This window comes from Notolabrus celidotus, chromosome 11, assembly GCF_009762535.1.
Source record: "Notolabrus celidotus isolate fNotCel1 chromosome 11, fNotCel1.pri, whole genome shotgun sequence".
Lineage (NCBI taxonomy): Eukaryota > Metazoa > Chordata > Actinopteri > Labriformes > Labridae > Notolabrus > Notolabrus celidotus.
The window spans coordinates 34,075,698-34,097,674 of record NC_048282.1 but is presented as its reverse complement, the minus strand read 5'-3'; the positions used below and the strand labels follow the sequence as shown (position 1 = coordinate 34,097,674).

At 41.9% G+C, this 21,977-nt stretch overlaps 1 protein-coding gene across 1 annotated transcript in view; it reads right to left on the bottom strand.

The window, feature by feature from the left end:
* Positions 1-19,227, bottom strand: part of jph2 (junctophilin 2) — a 29,503-nt gene extending 10,276 nt beyond the window's left edge. The window contains exons 1-2 of the mRNA XM_034694980.1: positions 18,404-19,227; positions 10,376-11,189 (exon numbers count right to left, since the gene is read on the bottom strand). Coding sequence (XP_034550871.1) covers positions 10,376-11,189; positions 18,404-18,782 — 1,193 coding nt within the window. The 5' untranslated portion in view covers positions 18,783-19,227. The remainder of the gene's footprint in view (positions 1-10,375; positions 11,190-18,403) is intronic.
* Between the last annotated feature and the right edge of the window lie 2,750 nt (positions 19,228-21,977).

The following is a 21,977-nucleotide window of genomic DNA, read 5'->3' as shown; positions in this document are numbered from 1 at the left end:
CCTGGTAATAAAAAGTAGTCTTCTTTAAAAGCCTGAATCTGGATAAGATTGATCCAAACTATGTATTTGTAATAAAACAAAGCATCAATAAACCAGATCACCTGGTCCTGGATGTAAAGTCCAGACCCCCTCTTGAACCTCTGAACTCTGAGAGTTCTTCTTCTGTGAGAATTAGTGATTGTGATTACTCTGTGGATACTTAACATACTGTAACTTTACACTGAGCTGAAAATAGCTGCGAGCTCGTCTTGAAGACTCGGAGGGGAAGGTGCTTCCCCGCTGGAACAATCAGAGCCTGCAGAGGATCCCTGTTTGAGATGGATGAGCTCCACCTGTCCACACACTGCCAGCACCTCCTCTTTCAGAAACCCATTCACCTCGATCTCTTCAGTCTCATTCATATAACTACGCAGAAATCACTCTTTATGGATACAGTGTTTGCAGAGAGCTAGCTGTATAAACACACGTTTTGACTGATACTTCCATTTCTACACATTTGTTAGCAGCTGTAACGTTACATCACAGAGGTTATGATCATGCATGTGCTCTGGTATATCACTCAACCACTCTGCAGGAGCTGTGAGAGCTTCTTATTCATTAAATATATACATGCAACATGCCTCTGCAGCAGCAACGTGGCAGACTCAGCTCTCATTACGAGTTTTTTTCCATGTGGTTTGAACTCTCCTTTGTCTGTTCTTGTCTGTCTTTGTTTGGTGCTGAGTGAGCACTGCATGCTGCGATTCGTCTGCAATCATTTTATGTTGCTTCACTTAAAGCAGACAAGCAAATCCCCTGACATCCAACCAGGCATCTGATCCATTATTTATTTAAAATTATTGATTGTAGCCACTCTTCTGCAGGCACGCGGACAATGCAATTTTCTGTAATCAATAATTTAAGAGCAGACGGACTCTGTGGGAGAAAGCACTCAAGTAAGTTAAAGCCCCTCGATCACAGCCGTCCTCAGTCGAGAGACATTAGTGTTGAAACGTTCTTAAAGCTCCTGTGAGGAACTCAGTTTGTGTTGACAGTGGCGCCCCCTGCTGGCTAAGTGATAGTCCTACATGTTATCTCTGTGCTGATCTTTTCTGTACACATGGTAATACTTTTTTCTGACATCATCCTGCTTCCTTTTAACGGTCCAATGAGTCACTAGCTGTGAATATTTGCTGCTACAGTCTTGTTTGCTTTTGTTAGTCATAAAGAGACATCACTGATAATTTCACTCTGATTTGTAGTTGTAACATGCTGAAAGTAGAGACTGTAAAGATGACTTTTTTCTGAATTTTGTTCTTCCATTCCTGTTCTAGACGTTTATTTTTCATGTCAATCTGCAAAGTAACAGCTGATTAAAGCTTTCAAATCATTGCATATGACAATCAAAACGGTGTGGGTGGCAAAATGACTTCTGAGAGAGCTCAATTTAACTACTTTATTTACTGTTTGGCACTTCAGACCATAAATCTATGAGTCTTTATCGCCTGTGTATGTGGTTTCAAATACTAAGTCTTGATTTTGAGAGCAGTTACTGCGATGAAATGATGCTTATATGTTACAAACTGACTACAGGGGCAGAAGTGGGAGTCCCAGTGGTCTGTAAGGTCTAAGCTTGGGAACAACAGGGTCACCAGTTCAAGTCCTGGTATGGAGGAGAGTATGGAAACTGGTTGAAGAGGTGCTGGTTCACTTCCTGACTTCCTGGCACTGCTGAGGTTCCCTCAAGCGAGGCACCGGACCTCCAACTACGCGTCTTAGTGCAGCCCCCTCACTCTGACATCCCTCCATTAGTGCATGTGTGTGCATTTGTAGACTAAAGGTGTGTTGCATGTTTAATATTCGAGTGAAAAATAAGAATTCACTCTCAGGGATAACAAAATACGTGTCCTTCTCTTCTTGCTGTATTTTCAGGGATTTTGCGACGACAAAATGATCCTAAAAATTTTAGTATAAAACTATTTTTGAGTGTATAATAAATGGACGTAGTATCCTTCACATCTCTGATCTGTTCCTGAAGCCATGTTTTGAAGCCAGGTGCCATATTGGAATTGCTGAACACAACCAAACTTCGTCTGAGCTAGTGTGAGGTAAAGAGGCGGGCCTTTAGTCTTTTCGCTGACAGCTACAGGGTGACCGCCTGTCAATCAAGTCAGGAATGCCCTTATTTGGGCAAACGTTGTAACTTTAATATCTTAAAGACAAGTAAAACAAAGATTCACCCCTGTATAGTGTGTGCCGATTGAGAAATGAGCTATTCAGACTTAAACCGTCTTTTGTACCAGGCTGTAAACATGTTTATTTCTGCTGCAAAGATCGTCTTCTTTGAATGGGTGTGTATGTGGTTTCTGGTGTTTCTGCAGCCAGCCTCTAGAGGATGCTCAAGGAACTGCAGTTTTTAACACTTCTGCACAGGCTTCATATTTTGAGACTGTTAGATTAAAACCAGCTCTGTCTGAAATGTAACAGCAGCATAAATAGGAGCATCTCAACGTTGTTAGTTACAGCTCTGGAGTGAATGTACTTCTTTTGCGTCTCACTCTGCGGACAGAGAGAAAGAAATGACTGAGGTCTTCAGAAACTGTAAAAGCGTGAATATCTGTCTCATGTTATAAACCCTCTCACTGTATCAGAGCTCAAAGATTCATCGGAGTGTTTCTTTAAGTTGTATAACTGCTGCAGCTCTTCTCTGCAACCAAACATGACATCTGACACTGTGACCTAAATACCCTTTATGCTTTCAGGGCCGCCTTAAAGAGACGCTCGTTGTACTCTGAGGAGTGATGAGACGTCAGCTGGAGGAAGAGGCTCAGCTGTGAGGAGAAACTGAACTTCAACACCCAAAAACTATAAGGCCACCTTACCTCAAACCTGAACCCAGAGCCAAACATGAGGAGTCTGTCCTCATAAACGTCCCGCTCTGGTGTCTGGTTTGCCTGCTGATGTGTCTTTCTGGCGTGCGTGACTCGATCTTTGAGGAGGATCATTTTAAAACTGTGAGCTGAGTGTTTGTGTGAAAGAAGGATTTAGTGTCTATAAAAAGATGACTTAATGTTTCACAGTATGATTAAACCCCTCTGCCAAAACGCACAAACATTAAGAGCTAATTACAGCCTCATTATGAGGACATTTCTCAGAGGTGACATAAGAAACAGCTTCTCCTCTCTTTCACATAAACTAAGATAAAGTTCATCCAGCTCTGTGTTTACAAATGTTCCCCCGACCGATCGTTTACAAGCATGAAATGCTCGTATCAGCAGTACAGTATGTAATCCAAGCTGCACAACTAAAGCTAGGTGTGGTACATGTATACGCCAACCCTTTATACCCGGCACTCCAGCATGAGCCGTGTCATATTTATATCCGTGGAACCATTTGACACCACTGCTGACGCAAGATGGACCCAGATCTGTGAGCCAGAGCTGTTGTCGGCCGGTTAGTGGAGCTAAATCACACAGGAGGTGTTAGAAGAGGTCTTTATCTGAATGAAACACTGAATCACAACATCTGATTTATTAAAAAAGGAGCACTATAAAGCTGCGTTGTGAGATAAATATAATAGCTTCATTTGACCTGTAATTAGTCATCTTAATTCTCTGTCTGCTCTGCTTTATTTTGATCTTAAACTCTTGTTTTTGATTAATTTATTTGACCTTCACCAGGTAGAAGCCTGTCCAGATTAAAAATGTCAGTTTCAAGGGTGTCCGGGCAAACACAGGAAGCACTACTAAGCTTCTGACAGACAGAGAGCAGCATTAAATACAAGCATAATACAGGATACAAGGCTGTAATACATGAAATAAGACATGCACTGTTTCAGCTAGTGTGTCCTGAGCTGTGTCCAAAATCACTTCTCACTATAAAGTGCACGATAAAGGGAATTCAGCCCTTTGCAATGTTGAGTTATTGATGTTATGTTGCTTGAATATAAGTGCAAACATGCAGACTGAGAGGACGTCAGCTGCTATGGATTATTTTTAATTTTTGTTTTTGTGTGAAGTGGTTTTAATACAATATTGATGAGTGATAACTGACAACAGCTGCTATGGATTGTTTTTTTTTTATTTATTTTCTTTATATCATTTTATGATTTTACAATTGGTTTCTATATATATTTATATATTATTTATATTATATTCTTATATTTTTCCATATATTTTTTTTCATATTTTATACCTGAAGAATAACTGAGATGTAGTCCAAAAATATGGTTTCATTATTTTATTATAATAAAAATATATTTTAGAATTATGTTTCTCTAACTCTGTTGTGAAAATATCCCCACTTTAATATCAGGTATCACTGAAATTCATGCCGTGATCCATCACTGATCCCCAGCAGGCGTTTGGCTTCACATTTTAACTGTGTGACATCACCATTGTGCCGATGAGCTCACTATAAAGTCCTCTACAGAGAAGTCACCGGGTGGGAGAGTACAAGGTAGTGAATGAGTTTCAGACACAGGCTGTTTACCAAACCGCCTGCTACACTACCTTCAAATATAGTACGCACTGCATACTGCGTCTGAAGGTAGTATGTAGTATGGTAGTATTCTGTTGGATCTGGTCTGCAGGATGCTGGGTCAGGCGTCAATGGATTTCCGGTTTTGGAAAGCAGAAGTAAACAACAGCCAAGCTGCTTCTTTAGCATCACTAATGATTTAAAAAGTTTAGAAGTGGTTTATATGAAATGTAAGTGCCCTCCTCAAGAAAGAAGAAAAAGAAGAAGCAGAACGTTAGAGCTGTGCATTGTGGGAAACAGTATGCGAGGGAGACTGGTCTGATGCATACTGTGAAATGTTCCCGAATCAGTAGACCTCCAGGTAGTTTGGCATACTGTAGATTTTTCTCTTGTTCACAGACTACATTCTGAATTTTGGCCAAATCAGCACATACTGCTTGTATCGTAGGCGGTTTCGAAAACAGCCATTGTCATTGAAAATGTGAATTAAACTCGAGGGCATTCTGTATAAATTGATGGTTGAATATATTCATTCAAATCTGCAGGATGACTGCTGTTTTCAAATTTATGTACGATTTTGACACTTCTTTTATGTCCAGATGAAGAAAATGTGAGGAAATACTTGTTAGACATTGATGTGCAAAACAAAATGAAGCAGAAATGGCTCAAGTATGCATCACGTGATAGAACTGCATTTAAGTTATAGATTGTTTGTTGATAATTTTGTTGCGGCTTAAGCTTTCAAATCAGAGCCGTTGGGTTAAAAACTACATCTTCCTCTGATACATAGTTTGAATAAAGTTAAAAGTTGCACAAAATGAAGTTTGTAGTGTCTTTAGCACATTGACATTACAATTTATAACATCTTCCACTGTGACTGTGTTTCTACTGTGCTTTCTCTCGTCTTCTGACCACTCAAAGTGCTTTTACATTACATGTCACATTCACCCATTCACACCACATTCATACACTGATGGCAGAGGCTGCTATGTGAAGCGTCTATCAGTTTTGGACTCATCCCGTTCACAGTTTGGGGTCAAGTGTCCTGCCCAAGCACACTTCGGCATGTGGACAGCGGGACCTTGGATTGAACCCCCGACATTCTGATTGAGTCTCAGCCGCCCAAAAGAGAGAAGAATGGAGACTATTTACTTGATTAGAAAGACAAGATTGTTAAAATTCTTGGAGTTATTGTTATTCTTATGCAACAATAAAAAATGTGAAAGGTAAACAGTTCAGGGGAGCGGTGCAGAATAGTGAGTAGGAGTAAAATTGAACTTCTAGCCGGTTATTAATTTGTTTAGTAGGTTTCCACAGACAGAAGCTTTAAATCTGTGTAGTGGAGTTAATTTGTGGATTGCTGTTAAAGCTCAGGAGTCAAACTGTGCACCCCATGTACAGAGGCTACAATCCTCTCAGCGAGCCAGGGTTTGACTCCCACCCTCTGTCCCTGCTGCATGTCATTCCTCACACTCTTACCCCTATTTCCAACTCTATCTACTGTCCTATCTCTCAATAAAGTCCAGGAAATAATCTTTAATAAGTATGTTTGCATCATAAATGACAGTATATGTGTATAAAGTACACATGTGAGTAAAATAATAGACTGAATAAAGCGTGCAGATAAAAAATCCCTGCTGTGATCCAGTCTAAGAAAACAGTCTGTGTTTGTGTCTGCGGGGCAGAAGAGTCGGGGTCCGGAGGAGGAGGAGGGGGGGTAATCAGCTGTTGCATTCCCCTGTGATTGTGATACAGCAGAGTGTGCCTGTCCATATTTAGTCAGGGCTCCTCTGTGACCACAGGGGCCCTGTGTGTGTGTGCGTCATTTACACCCCGTCCTGCCACACAGGTCCTCCTCCTCCAGACGCCCCACCACGGAGAACAAAGTCCACAGAGCGTCTGAGCACCGGTGAGCGCTCGGACCTGAAGGGGCCGGGTCCTGCGTCCCGTACGGTGCACAGGTTGTGCGAGTATTTTTAACCGTCGACTTCACTGCTGAAAGATCGCAGAGTGAGGAAACGAGTGCCAGGAACAGATGTGTCATGTCTCCACTGCTTATATAACAACAGATTTAAGTTTTCAACACTGAAGAGGGGCTGTTGTTAAACTGGTGTGCTAGCAGAAGTATCTTTAGCTTCATCAGCAGAGCAAGGACAAAATTAAAAACACTTTTCTATAAGAGAGAGTCCTGCCTTCAAAATTTATTTTCGTTTTTTCATTTGATTTTCGTTTTAAAAGCACCAAAGCTCATGAAAAAACAAATCAGCAGTCACATTCTTAACCAGAAGCTGTTTCAAACAAAAGAGACTAATCTTATATTCTGATGTTTTCTCAAAGGTTGTGCTCTAAAGAACTTATAAACACGTCCACACAAACGTGCAGGAAGGTGTCAGGTTTGGTTTACTTGCATCTGAAGTCACACCTCTTCCTGCCTGCTGTGTGTCTCTGCTCCGCCACCTGTCACAACCTCTACACCGCTCTCCTCATTCACATGTCAACAGGTAGAGACATTTGTTAGGTTCTTTTTGCATCTAATTGAAGCCGCAAATGTTTGTACGTTTATGTCTGTTGCAGACAAACTGAGAGAGTCACAATCAGTAGTGTGTTGACAAGGCGCTTCATGTCAATGCACAATGACTGACGCCCATAAACGACCACCTTAGTGAGAAAACACAGAGAGCGAACACACTCTCTGCAGATACACACACCTCCTCTGGATTATGAGTGATAATTTAAAGGACACATGTTATTTGGTTATACATTATTTATAGGAAAACTCAAATTTAAGTTACCTTTCATTTCTAATAACAGGATGTCAAATATTGCTCTGTGTTCAGTTACATTTTCTGTACAGCACAATGTGCAGGTTAGAGATTAGAAATAATAAAATGAACTCTTTTGGGTGACCAGGAGTTCATCTTTTGTTGCTCTGGTATAAAAATCAGTATCTTTTGATTTTACGATCAATGTGCCAAAGATCAAAATTCTTCCACAGGTGTCAACACTGAGAAATGACACAGAACGAATAAGACTAAGAATAGATCAAAGGGCTGATAAAACTTTTGCTTCAGCTGGCATTCATCTTTGCCTCGCATCTGTTCATCTCTGGTGAACTTTGACCTGCAGGGTCACGGCCTCAACTGACTGCAAAGCTGGGTTTGTGCGTGTTTATCGCCAACTATTTGACGGCAAACCGCTCAGAGTTATCAGACAGGATGAAAAACTTCCCTCTGCAGCTGTAAGTTGATCGCTTGTTATGCATGTTATCATTATAATCGACGACGTAGCCTAAGCGTGTAGGTCTGTGTAGCTCTCGTACCCACGCAGAGCAGTGGCGGTTCTGGGGAGGGGCCAACAGGGGCCAGTGCCCCTTTAAAACTGAACCTGGACCTCCCTGTGGCCCCCCTTCCACACCAAACAAATATACAATAAAAAAAAGCTTAGAGTGCTAAGGGACTCATGCTGAGTGTAAACAGCTGCTGTCAGTCTGCATGTTGATCTAGACCAGAGGAAAATGTTACTGCTCAAGGCTTTCTCTTCTAAGTCTCTGGAGACAAAATTGAGATTCTCACTTCAGCCTCATTCAAGTTTCAAATTGTTCTCATTAGTTTCTCCTAAAATTCACTAGGAGAAATAGTTGAGACCATGACATGAGTCTTATTTGAAACTTAAATGAGAGATCTCATTAATGGCTAATTTTCTTCTCTTTTTTTTAAATATATTTTTGGCCTTTTTGCCTTCATTTGACAGGACAGCTGAAGAGAGACAGGAAATGTGGGGAGTAGTGAGAAGGGGAAGACATGCAGAATATGGTCGACCGGCCGGGAATCGAACCGGCGACCCCTGTGATGAGGACTGTAGCCTCTGTATGTGGGGCACTTAGACTGCTAGGCCACCAGCGCCCAAAAGAATCCACCCCTTTAATTGTAATAATCTGGCTAAATCTGGTCAGCCCTTTTGCGGCCCATATTTTAAATAAATGGTCTGTCATACCTGTTGTATGAAATCTCTATCTTTTGTAATTTCTCTCAAATCCACTAAATCTTTGTGAAGTTGTTTTGTTCCAAACAGACTTGTAAAGGAAGGACCATATTGTGAAGTCAAAGAAGAGATCATTTCACATCTAAATATCTGATCTTGAAGTGGTTCAAATGTTTTAATGAGAATTGTAAGTTTGTTGACAATTACATTGAAATGTTAATTTTGCAGGGCACTATAAATGTTGATGAAAAGATGAGCTCAGGCTCTTTCTTTGCTCCATCTGAGCTCAACTTGAGACCCAAAAACTGAGTCTGACAAAAACAAATGGATGAGGTTAGATTGAGACAGTTGAGAGAGCTCCCTGATTTCTCCACCTGAGCTCAAAAGGAGTCACAACACTTGAGAAATATCCGAGAATCATTTCAGATTTTGACCAGATCTCCTTTTGAACTGAAAGGGAGACTAAGCTGAGACTTTTTACAACTTTTTTTTCTGGAGGCAAGAATGAGAAACAGGAGACATAAGCTATAGTCTCATTTTGCTTTCACACAGATCTCATTGTTGTCTAGGAGACATAAATGAAACACTTTTGAGATCTCCTCTCTAAATTTATTTTCCTATGGAAGTACACAGTAGTATATATGTCTAGTATAAAGGGATGCACTGATGTTTTGCCAGTTTGTTCTCAGCCGGTCCTCGCCCTTCTCAGTCTCTTTTGTCAGGGTTGAATGTGTCCATCTGACAACACCCTTGGCCCCAGCCTGGCCCCCCCAGTAAAATTGGTCTTGAACCGCCACTGACGCAGAGGCCTTCGTAGCCAACGTGCACCTCCACCAAAATGTGACTACGTGTCTAATCGACATGGACCGCAAGCCTTGTGATTGGTCCACTCGGCGGCATTGTACTCCTGGGATCCTTGACATCGGCCGTGTATTTAACCTCCTCCGATGTCTCCTCTTTATTCTTCCCTGTTATCATGTCTGTATGATAAAGAGCAACATGTATCAGCTGTAAATTAACATAACACGCTCTGTATCGCTGTGAAACAGTAAACAGAAAATGTGGCGTCGCCAGAAACAGGCGACCTGACTATCAGAGAGATTAGAAGTATGTGGCGCACACGTCCATGTCAACCACTGCTGCGTAGAAGTACAAACCAGCCTTTAGTTTGAACTGCCAACAACTCACAGATTTGTAAAACATGTGACAGGAAGTCCTGAGGCTCTACTTCCTGTTTGCATGGATGTGCAGAAATGATGGGAAGACTAAATAAGTTATAAAAGTTATTCAAACTTTGGCTAAAAGAAAAACAACACAATCTGAAATGTAGAGCAGAAATAGAACTTTAAAAACATCAAAATTATTCCAAAGGAGCATATTTGAGAACTTTTACTTTGTGACTTTCAGTTCAAGTGTTTTGGTGTTTAATGTATTCTGGTGCAGATCTCCTTTGAGGTTAAGTTTAGTTTGTTGCAGTGTTTGTGAAAACAGCCCCACATAAAGTGTTTCCTTCCACTCTCAGCTCAGTGCAGGAGCTGGTAGATTTACTGCAGGTGAGTTTAAAGCACTGATACAACAAACACGGGCCCATTACTCATTTTTACTGCTTATCCTTGGAGTACAATATTTAGATTTGGATCTACTGGGACAGAGGTCTGCAGTCCGTCAGAGCGAGTCTCTCTGCTGTAAACACTGAGATTATTTCAGGTGCTGAAGACGACTGTGGTCAAAAACACAGCAGCGCCTTGTACGGTCACAGACAAACTGAAGGTGGACACACGTACTGATAAATGCTTTATGACTCAATTAAAAACATGTTTCCCTGATGAGCCATTGATCAATAAATAAATCACCACAAAGGTCAGAATCTGGGCCTAAGCACAGAGGTCTAAGTTTGTCTTTATAAACAGACTCCTGGTTCATCTCTATAACTCACCTGGAAGCAGCGATCTCTGCCTTCTGCTTGGCGATGGCTGCAGCCCTCTGAGCGCCCTCCACCGCCCGCTCCACCTTCTGCTTGATCTTGGTTCCCTTCAGCTGGATCACCCTCTTCTTCATGGCCTTCACCAGCATGTTGTTCATGTACTTTCCTTCCTCCTTCCCTCCCTCTGCAAAGATGGTGCAGCCGTAGCCGTGTCTCTGGTTGTTCAGCCACTCGCCCTCGTACTTCAGCCCGCTGGACCTCTCGCTTATTCCATATCCTGAGCGCTTGTCGTTCTTCCACTCGCCCATGTAGACTTCTGTGGTGGTGGCGTCGATGTCAGCCTCTACTGGGGGGAAGTCATCAGCTCCAGCCAGGCTCTCGTCCATGCTGATGGTGGAGTTGGTGTCGCTGGCGTTGGAGCTGAGAGCTGATTCTGTCCTCAGGAAGCTGATCTTGCTCTTCTGGCTGGACAGCGACGTGCTGGAGTCAGACTTCCTCAGCTTCCCCAGCAGGGAGCCTCTGCGAAACAGACCCTTCTTCTTTGGTTTCACAGCATCTGGATCCACCTGCAGAGTGAGGGCGAAGCCTCCGCGGGATGGTCCCAGCTGGGTCGGGGTGGAGACGGGTGTCTCTTCACCTAAGGCGTTGGTGGCGGTGATGACGGGGATGTCTTGCTGCAGGACGGTGCCGTTGCTGTGTTCACTGCGAAGGGAAGTCAGGGAGGTACGAAGAGGGGAGCGGACAACTGCTGCCATGCCGTAGGGGACGCTCTGACGGACACCGTAGCCGTGTCGCATCCCGCCGGTGAACTGACCCTGGAAAGTACCTGGAACGGTAAGGAAACAGGAAGTTACCACTGATCAACCAGAGGCAGGTCTTTGGACACTTGGCAAAGGTGTCCAAAGACCTTGGCAAAGGAAATGGTTATATCAGGTGGGTTGGAGCATCCATTTCTTTGGTTCACACTCAAATATCTCAACAAATACCTGAAGGGTCACCAAAAACATTGGTACAAACAAACAATACTTCAGAGCTGTTGTTGACTAATCTTGTGAAATATCTGAACATATGTAGCTCTAGTGAAAGTTCAGACAGGAAGACTATAAAGCAATCACAGCAGTTGTTTAACTCTCCTCTCCCTCGTTTAATAGCTCACCCGCTTCCAGCTGCATGCTCCAGAGCTGTCATTGGTTAATCAGCGGCGGCTGTCATCCAATAGCTCAGTGGCACGCCCTTATCAGCCTATCAACTTTCTGCTGTCTTTTTAAAAGTGTCTCTCTCTCCTGCTAGTTTCTTCTTGCATTGATGGTGCGCACCCCTCCACCTCCCCATCTCCACCTGGTCTCTGCAAAGACTTCAACTCCTAGTGTTGGAGCTATTTGTTTATTTTTTGTATTTAGTTGTTTATTTAGTTTGGAATTAATAAGTAGTATTAGTTGTTAGATTTATCTAAACTTTTCTTTTTATAACTCAATAAAGTTAGATTTTTGGGGTTATATTTTTTGTATATTTAGTATTTCTTTTGTTTGTTTTTGTTTCCTTGGTAATTAGGAACTGTGGGCACCTGAGGTTATTTTGGTAGGTAGGTGGCAGAAGGCCGGCATGCACCTGGGTGGGCTTATGGTTTTTTACCAGCGCAAGAGAGGCAGCAGGAGCCGTGATTTTCTTTGTTCCTTTTTGTTTGCTTGCTTGCCATCAGAAATAAACCATTGAAAAGTGAACTTCTGCATGGACATTAGACTTCTTTTGCCTGCGTACATCACATCCCCACGCTGCATCAGTGACCCTTTGATTAAGTTTAGTTAAAGTTTGAGTTTGATACTTTAATTATTGCCGCAGCTCGAGTATTGACTAGAACTAGGAAGAGGGAGCACATTTCTCCAGTGCTAGCTTCTCTACACTGGCTCACAATAAAATGTAGAATAGAATTTAAAATCCTTTTTTTAACCAACAAAGCCCTTAAAAATCAGGCACCCTCGTATCTTAAAGAGCTCATAGTGCCCTATTACCCCTCTAGAACTCTACGCTCCCAACATGCAGGCTTGCTAGTTGTACCTAAAATCTCTAAAAGTAGTATGGGAGGTAGAACCTTCAGTTATCAGGCCCCTCTCCTTTGGAATCATCTACAAGTCAGGGTGCGGGAGGCAGACACCCTCTCCACTTTTAAGAGTAGGCTTCAAACTTTCCTTTTTGATAAAGCTTATAGTTAGAGCTGGATCAGGCTTGGACCAGCTTTTGTCATGCTGCTATAGGCCTAGACTACCGGGGGAACTGGCACACTGACACACTGGGATCCTAGCTCACCCCCTTCCCCCCAACCCCTTCATCACTTACTTTAACTCTTCCTGTCCCATTAAAGTTACTAACCATAGACCTTTCTGGAGTCCCTGAGCTCCACTGTCTCGTAGATTCCTCTGAGCTGCCGTAGACGTCCTCCTGCTGCGGACGATCTGGACTCCAGCTGATACGGACGTGCTGGACTCCAGCGGCAACAGCTTCTATGACTCATCTCATCACTATCACCTCTCTCTCTTACTCCCCTCTATCTGTCTTTCCAGACCCAACTCAGTCTCAGTAGATGTGTGTCTAACTTGAGTCTGGTCCTGCTGGAGGTTTCTGCCTGTTAAAGGAAGTTTGTCCTCACCACTGTAACTAGCTAAATACTGCAATGTGCAATGCTCATGGTGGATTAAGGTGGGGTCAGACTGAGTCTTACCCTGTCTTGAAGTTGGGTCTCTGTTCATAATTTGACATAGAGTGGTCTAGACCTCCTATGTTTGTAAAAGCGTCTTGAGATAACGTTTGTTGTGATTTGACGCTACACAAATAAAGATTGATTGATTGATTGATTGATTGATTCTTTGAGTTTTTTATGACAAATGGCCACTACACCTAGAATTCATCAACCACCACCACCTAGTGTCTGGACTCTTGAGGGATTTCTTCTGCCGCCAAATTCACACATCCTACGCTCACAACATTATCCCCATAGAATCCTTACGCCAAAGATTTCTGTGAAGTTACATTATTCATTCAGTTGTAATAAATAACATTTAATATTCAAATTGTGTCTCTCCTGATTGAACTTCTAGATAACAGTTGAAAACCAAGATTCACTGCAAATCATCCTGCATATCGTGGCCTTCTTACTTTTATCTAATGCCATTATCACATTTCTCCCCTAGCAGCTGTTGTTCACTGACATGAGGCTCAGGGTAGGAAGCTCAAATACTGATGGAAGGTTGCTGTGCTCCATAGTTGGTGATCTGATAAACATAGGGAGTCTTAGAACTCATCATGATTTCACTTCTTCTCATTCAATCAGGAGCCACAAAGACAAAAACATACAAATCTGAAGAGACGTTTGGCTGTATTTTAGAAAGAAATAACATCTTTGAAAACACATCAACATGTTAGACAAAAGCTTACGCTAGCATTCTTCCACTTTCACCAACTCTACTGTCTGATAGTCTTCAACATTCTTCTTGCTGATAGTAATGTTAGCTTGGAGTGTAAGAAATCCCAAAGTGTCAACCTCAAGTGTTGAAAATGAAGCCTCTAAGCTTCAAGCTTAACTTCCACAATAGCGTCTAAAACTTTGGAGCAAAAGCCGTTAAAGTAATATTTCTGTCACAACGTCACGGATACCTTTGGTGTGAACACTGAATCATAAACACCTCCATCCACAAGACATTTTTGAGGTCTCATGCTAAAACTGACGCGAGTGTGGCTCAGACTGAGTGACAGCTCGCGAGGCCTGAGCCCGTGAGGCCAGGAGGGCAGGGGGCTCGAGGGCTATTATTACATCCTGACATCTGGTGCTTCTTCAGCCCCCCACTGCAGCTTCCACTTGACTGAGTTTAAAGCTGATGAGTCAGCTGTTAAAGAGGGAAACCACCGCTATGCTACGAGCAAAGATCACAACGATCGATCTATTGGTTTAACTTGTTTAGTTTCTTCTACATGAACAAACTGACGAGCTGGAGGAGACATCAGTTCATTAGAGGCCTCTTGGGAATATGTGAGGATTAAGAACCAGACTTGAAGTGATCAGGATCGACCTTAAAATAAACCAGCAACTCAACGAAATCTGGGCCATTAAGTCTTGATTAAGAAGTGCATTTAAAGAGCAGCTTCATTCTTGTATTTCAAAGGAGTTTTCACATTTTACGCTTCTTTTCATGCAACTTCTCAGGGGAGCATTCACCTTGAAGATGGACCGTTGTCTCTGCAAGTTCTTATCTGAAACTTTGAGTTCAGCTTTATCCATCAGCAAGCACTCAAGGGACGTAAACATCTGAACACTTCTCGTGTAGTTAAACAAAATGATGGGATTCCTGCAGGTTTGATTTCCATCAAGCTTTGACTGACAGCAGCAGGGAGCAGTTTCCTCCTCTTACACAGACAGAGCACATAAAATGACCCTGAAGGTGATCAGTCTGTTCTGTTTGTTCCTCCTTCGTGATTGGCCTCCACGTCACCTGCCGTGAACTTGGTGCAAAGACAGCGTGGTCACACCAAGCTTGAGGAGGTTTGAAGAGACTTCTGCATGATTTGAGGTCTCAACTCTTCATTTCCATTTTATGTGACTTTATTTGTTTTAGTTTTGAGATGTACTTCACCAGCCGGAGCACTAAAAGTAACCTGCATGTTTTAATGACATAGACTCTGATGTATATCGATGGTTGCTTTTAGATTCTAAATTCAGGCAGCAGGTGTAATTTATGAATTTAACAGAGTTTAAGATGATGATTAAATCCAAGTACTTAAATAAGTATTATACCACAAATTTAAAGTAGTTTCACTTCTACTAAGCTGCTGAATTATCATGAGGTTGTTGCGGATTTAATCGCCCATTTTATAACTTCTGCTCCGGCGTTTTGGTACCTTAACCCACATAGCAAAATTGGTCTGGCCCGGTTGTGGCCCACAATACACCTAGACTCGGCCAACATACCGCAAAGAATGACGGCCCTTAAGTGGCCCAGATATAGTTTGCCAGAGACGGCCCACACATGGGCCGGCTTAATCACAAGCTCAACCTTAATCGGCCCAGATGCGGCAGGGACAGATCTGGGCCACATAAACCAAGCCACAATCGGGCCAGATGTGGCATGCCATCATATATACAATGCCATCATTGCCAGACCTGGTCCACATCCGGTTAACATACCCCTTGCCATGCCAGCAATCAGCCAGCAGTGCCGGCTTGACGCCAGATCTGGCCCAGACCTATCAGACCAATTTTGCTATGTTGGAACTTTAGATATTCAACATGTTGCTGGAGTCCTTTTCTTAGGTGACATTTCGCCACTTGCCATGACATTTGAGAGGAGACAAATAACTCCAGTGATGTTCAGCATGCATCAAAATCAAGCAGCAACCTCTGGTCTTAAAATATGAAGCCCAAGCGGAGGTGCTAAAAAAATGCAGTTCATCGAGCGTCCACTAGAGGCTGGCTGCAGAAACACAGGAAACCACATACACACCCATTCAAAGAAGACGATCTTTACAGCAGAAATAAACATGTTTACAGCCTGGTTCAAAAAGGCGGGAACACTGTAGCTGTTGGCGAGGAGGCTCAACGCCCACCTTTTTACCTCACACTAGCTTGACAGATGTTAGGTTTGAGTTCAGATTTCAAATACGACGATTGGCTTCAAAACAGATGGGTGACGTCACCGATACTAAGTCAATTTATTATACAGTCTATGCTTCTAATCTGACGTTTTGGTGCTTTAATTTTAGATATTCAACATTTTACATTTGTATATGTACATGTGCTTATGTGTTAAGGATATTTTTCTCATTATATTAGTTATGTTCAAACTGTTTCTTGCTATAAATGATCTGTCAATTTTATGTTTTTGTCTGTTTTGGGATTTTTTCAAACTTTTAATCTTTTTTTGCTTCATTTCGTTTTAGTTTGTTTTCTTTTTTGTGTATTGTATTGTCATTATTTGTGTATCTTGAGTGAAAAAAGTTATTCAACATTTTGCTGGAGTCCTTTTCTGAGGTGACATTTTGCCACTTGCCATGACATTTGAGAGGAGACAAATAACTCCAGCGATGTGCAGCATGCACCAAAATACAATTTGTTGTACTTGCACTTCCTTTGAGCACCTCCAGTTACTTCTATTTCAGAGACACCTTTACTCCCACTCTTACTTTGATCTGACATGAGCTTTAGATTCAAGCTTCCAGATAACAAGCGTGCTATACACACATTTAACTTCTTTCACTACTGGAGGAATCAGAGAAACAAAGTCCAGGGCTCCATACATGGATTCAAATGTGGTGGATTTACTTGAGTACAGTTTGAACTTTAAAGCCCCAGTGAGGAGTTTTTGACTGGTGGTGAAACAGATTGGAATTAACTGTCTACAGAAGCAGAGAACTGTCAGTCTTGTTGTTGCCATCTTGTTTGCTTGTGTAAGTCATAAAGAGGCATCACGGTTAATTTCAATGTTTCACCACCAGTCAAAGTCTCCTCACAGGAGCTTTAAAGTTCAATCAGTATCATTTTAAATGCCTGTAAGTACTGTTAGGGGGAGGTGACAGACACCATAATTTACAGCACACTGAGTAAACGATACATTTGACTATTGAAATAGAAATCATTTGTCAAATAACACGGGACAATATCAGCACTGATGCAAGAGGTACTACTTTCTCCACAGGGGGCGCCAAAACGGACAGGAAGTTCCTAACAGGAGACATTAATATGTGTAATACAAGCGGCAACCTCCGGTCTAAAAATATGAGTCCAATGCAGATTGCTTAAAAACTGCAGTTCTTTGAGGATCCGCTTGAGGCTGGCTCCTGAAGTACCAGAAACCACATACACACCAATTCAAAAAAGCCGATCTTAACAGCAGAAATAAACATGTTTACAGCCTGGTATAAAAGACGAGTGTAGTCTGGATAGCTCATTTCTTGATCGGTACAGGGGGTGAATTTTTTTCTAACGCGGCAATTTCGAAGACATTTAGATTACGAGTCTTCCAATGAGAGGCACAGCTGACTTGATTGACAGGCGGGAACACTGTAGCTGTTGGCGAGGAGGCTCAAAGCCCGCCTCTTTACTTCTCAATCGCTCGACAGCAGCAATATGGCTGCCGCAGACGATTGGCCTCAAAACAGCGCTTCGTCGCGGACGTCACGGATACTACATCCATATCTTATACAGTCTATGGTCAAATAACACTACTTACACATACGGGACAATATCAGCAATGATGCAAGAGGTACTACTTTGGCCACAGGGGGCGCCAAAACAGACAGAAAGTTCCTCACAGGAGACAATAATATGTGTAATAATAATCTCGACTCCCGACTCTCAGTACAGTCAGGGTTGGGGTTACTTCCTGTCCCTTTGTCATCTGCCTTGACGCTAGAATGCTGACCTAGGTGATCCTACATCTGGTTGCTTTCATAATTCACAAAACTAAGAGGTGTAAACCTTTCTAACTTTAAAAAGCAAGTATAATATCGTCCCTTAGTTTCTTAGTAATGTACCCGTCCCTTTATGTGTACGCACCTGCTAAGATCTGCTTCCAGACATAGTTTTTTCCACTTTGAGTCGATCTGTTTTGTTTTTTTAATTCATTGAATTATGCTTTTGCAACCAGAACAGCAAGAGATGGCATACTCTTACTCTCAGCAGCAATGATGATAATTCACTGAGCTCATTTACAGTTAATACAATAGGTTAACACTTATAAAGGTAATTTTAGGGGTTTCAAATTGTAATATTCACCTTATAATACTCATGTACATTCCTGATAACACAATATTGCCACTTCTACTACTTTAACTGAAGGCCTACTTCTCTACCTGCAGGTTGAATGTCAGATATAGAATCCAGAGCTCCAGAGCTGAACTTTAAGATTAATTTTAAGGCACTTCTATGTTACTTGAATATGTCCTTTCAAAGTCTAGGACAGAGGGAATTAGAGGTGAGTATTTCCACACTTCTGTACCCTTCCACATGTTTCTTGTTCAATAACATGTAAAAAAGTCTCACTTTGTAAATCTCACCTCCATCAGCATACGTCTCTGTCCCGTATCCATCCTGGAGCCCATTATTCCACGTGCCTTCATACTTTGCTCCACTTCCAGCATTGATCCGGACTCCGTATCTCCCTTTGAAGCCATGAGTCCATTCCCCTTTGTAAAGCCAGTGTCCTTTGGTCTCTAGTCCCAGACCGTGACGCTTCCCCTGCGACCAGTACCCCTCGTAGGTGTTCCCACTGGGCCAGGTGTAGACCCCCACCACCTCGAAACCATAGTTCCAGGAGCCGGAGAACTCGCCCTGGCCTTTGGGTCCGGTGCAGATGCCATGGCCGTGGGCTTTGCCCCCCTCCCAGCCCCCGCAGTAAGCTCCACCGTCGTCAAACTCAAAGCGACCTCCACTCATACCTCAGCGCTGCGTAATTACGCACCGATCAGAAAGTAAAAGCTGTTTTTACCTGGCTAAAGATAAACTCCCGGTCAGCCTGACTTCACCTTCACCTGACATCAAAACTGATAGGAGATATCCTTGGTGCTGAACTTGTGGAGATTTCTTCTTCTGGAGTTAGTTTGGGGGTCCATGAAGCTCCAGGGCGCACAGCAAACTTTACAGAAACTTCAATTCGTCGTGTTCTTCTTGGGTTCGACGATTCCTCTCATAGATCCACAGATTTATCCTCCCAGATTAAAGACTCCACGTTACAAATTTGCATTACAGGAATTAAATTTGAGTTATGTCTGAGTTTTGCCTTGAGAAGCCAGGGATCTTACATGGCTTTTTCCAGGTGGCCTCAGAGAAAAGCCCCTCTCCCCCTGTCCCTGCCACCCAGCTATCTCCTGACAGTCGCTGCTGTTGGAAATATTTTCGCAGACCTAACAAGGCGACCAGTCCACACACACACACCCTTCCAAAAATACAACCCAATCCTTACTCTGCTGCTGCTGCTGCTGCCTGGCTGCAAGGAGCCATGCCAGAGTCTGAAGTGTACATGCCATTCAGGACTCTGCTCTCCACCGGTTACACTTTAAACATACTTCTTTTGAATGGGTTATTAAGCTCGATGAAAGAAATGTGTGACAGAAGATAAATCTCTGAAGTGTCCATTCATGCTGCTGTGTGGTCTCATTATGTTAAATGGGATCAGGGTCATATTCTATAAATGGAGGCCCTTGTGTCTGTTGTTAAAGTAATTAAAAATACAATTAAGTGCCATTATACTGACACAATCTTTATTTATTTAAATTCCAGGCAGTTTCATTCACAAGCAGTGAGATGGTTTTTTTTACTCATAGGAATTAGCAGCATATACTTCCCTTGACCCCCTCTGCTGGTGAATATCGGGAACTGCAGCACAGAACTCTGGCAATGTGTTCAACTTTTTAAACACTGGAAGAAGTTTTCAGTATCTTTAACTTACAATAATTTACTGCTAACACAGAAATGTTTAATATACCTATTTGATAAAACTACACATTTTGAGGCTTTTTCCATTTTGATGCTCTCCACATGAAATAAGGCTAGATGCTAGATTATCATTGCATGATAAAGGCTCATTAACAGTCTCAGCAGATGTGTGTCTAACATGAGTCTGGTCCTGCTGGAGGTTTCTGCCTTTTAAAGGAAGTTTGTCCTAACTTGCTAAATGCTGCAAAATGCTCTGCTCATGGTGGATTAAGATGAGATCAGACTGAGTCCTGTCTTTAAGATGGGACTGGATCTTATCCTGTCTTGATGTTGGGTCTTTGTTAATAATAGAACATAGAGTACGGTCTAGACCTGCTCTGTTTGAGTCTTGACAGAACATTTGTTGTGATTTGGTGCCATGTAAATAAAGATTGATTGAGACTGAACACTGTTTTAAATAAATTTTGTGTTTGGATGATGATCACTGAGGTCCTCGAATGCCTCCCTTTTAAATGTTCCTCATATGTCCCTCACAAAGAGAGAGAGCTTTCTGATTTTATGCACCAAAACTGTGGACCTCTCTTCCTCTGGGTGTTTTTAAAGTAAACTAAAGACTTAACCTTGAATCTTGGTTTTATTTTAGCCCTGGACTGCATTATTACCATCATTGCCATTGTTTTAGCATCATTTCTAATTATTTTTATTTTATTCTACCTTATTCTGAAGGCTATTTTAATCATATTTAATTTTTCTGGTGTTTGTCTGATTTTATTTAATTGATTAATTTTTATTTAATTTTATTTTAAAGTATTTCATATCACATTCCTCTCTCTAGTTTTATCCTTGTATCATTTTATCTGTTGCTGTTGTTTTCTGTCTCTCTGTTCTTTAGTGAAGCACTTTGGGCTGAACGCTTGAATGAATGAAAGGTGATATATAAATAATGAGTTTAGAGTTGAGTTAAATTTAATAAATGAGGTACAAAAAAATAAAAATGTTAAGAAAAAAAAATCCAATCCATCAGAAATAGTTTAGTCTCTGTGAAAGTCCTAAAGCTGTTGGAGTGTGAGTTATTGTTGACTTAAAGCTGCTGTTGGTAATGATGTAAAAAAAAAAGTTTTTTTTTTCTGCTGGGTTTGGAGAAAAGGTCATAATACCCATCAATACTCATCGGTAAGTGGAGTCATTTGAGACTATTGCGAAATCTCTGTGTTTTCCAAAGCCTTTGTATCAAGCAATGTTATTATTCCCCTTGTTCCCGTTATGACAGACCAATCATAGCTAATCTCCAATCCTCTGTCCTGATTGGTTAAGGGGCGGCCCCTACTATGTCCTCGGATTGGTTATGAGTCCGGCACTATCATGATTGCGCACACCGATCTGTTTTAGGGGGCTAAGAGGAAATCTGGTTGGGAGGGATAGTGTTGAAATTCAAGGTCCCTCTCCAAAGATGTTTACTCCGTGACTACCAACAGCAGCTTTAACATAAAATGTATGGGCAGTGTCTAACAACAACTTTATGTATCAACAGTTGACGTCATTACGCCCTGACATCATCAAACGACCCTATCACAACGTCCTGTCGTAATGAAAAGCTCAAATTTTGCGACTTAGTGGGGTTTTAGAAAGTTTATTTCAGTTAAAACTGAATAAAAATGATTGAAAAACCACTCTTTATCTACGGACGATGCACTGAATGTGTAAATTGTCAAATTTAGTAATGGAAGAAAAAGTTTCCTGCAGATATAAAGGTAGGACACTCTTTAAAGCTGCTGTGAGGAACTTCTGGTGTGTATCGATTCTGGCGCCCCCTTGTGGACAAAGTGATACCTCTTATCTCTTCTCCTGCAAATGCAAAATGAGTGTCTTCAGACAATAACCTCATCCTGTTGTCTTTTAACATTTATATTCATCACACAATGTGATTATTTGCAATGAAAACAGCCAAAAAAAGGGTGTCTCTAGAGTGAGATGTCAATCATCTGTTCTGACACCTACCCCCTCAGAGCGGTGTCAGGCATTAAAAATGACAACAGAGGAGGTATAGGTGTTGTTGTGGATGGTCTTGTTTGCTTTTGAGGGTCATAATGATGCATCAGTATCAGGTTCAGTCCGTTTCCCAGCCAGTTAAAAACTCCTCATAGTGCCTTAAAGTACTTTATGTCTTAAATACTGAGGAGGAAAAAGCAGCTACAT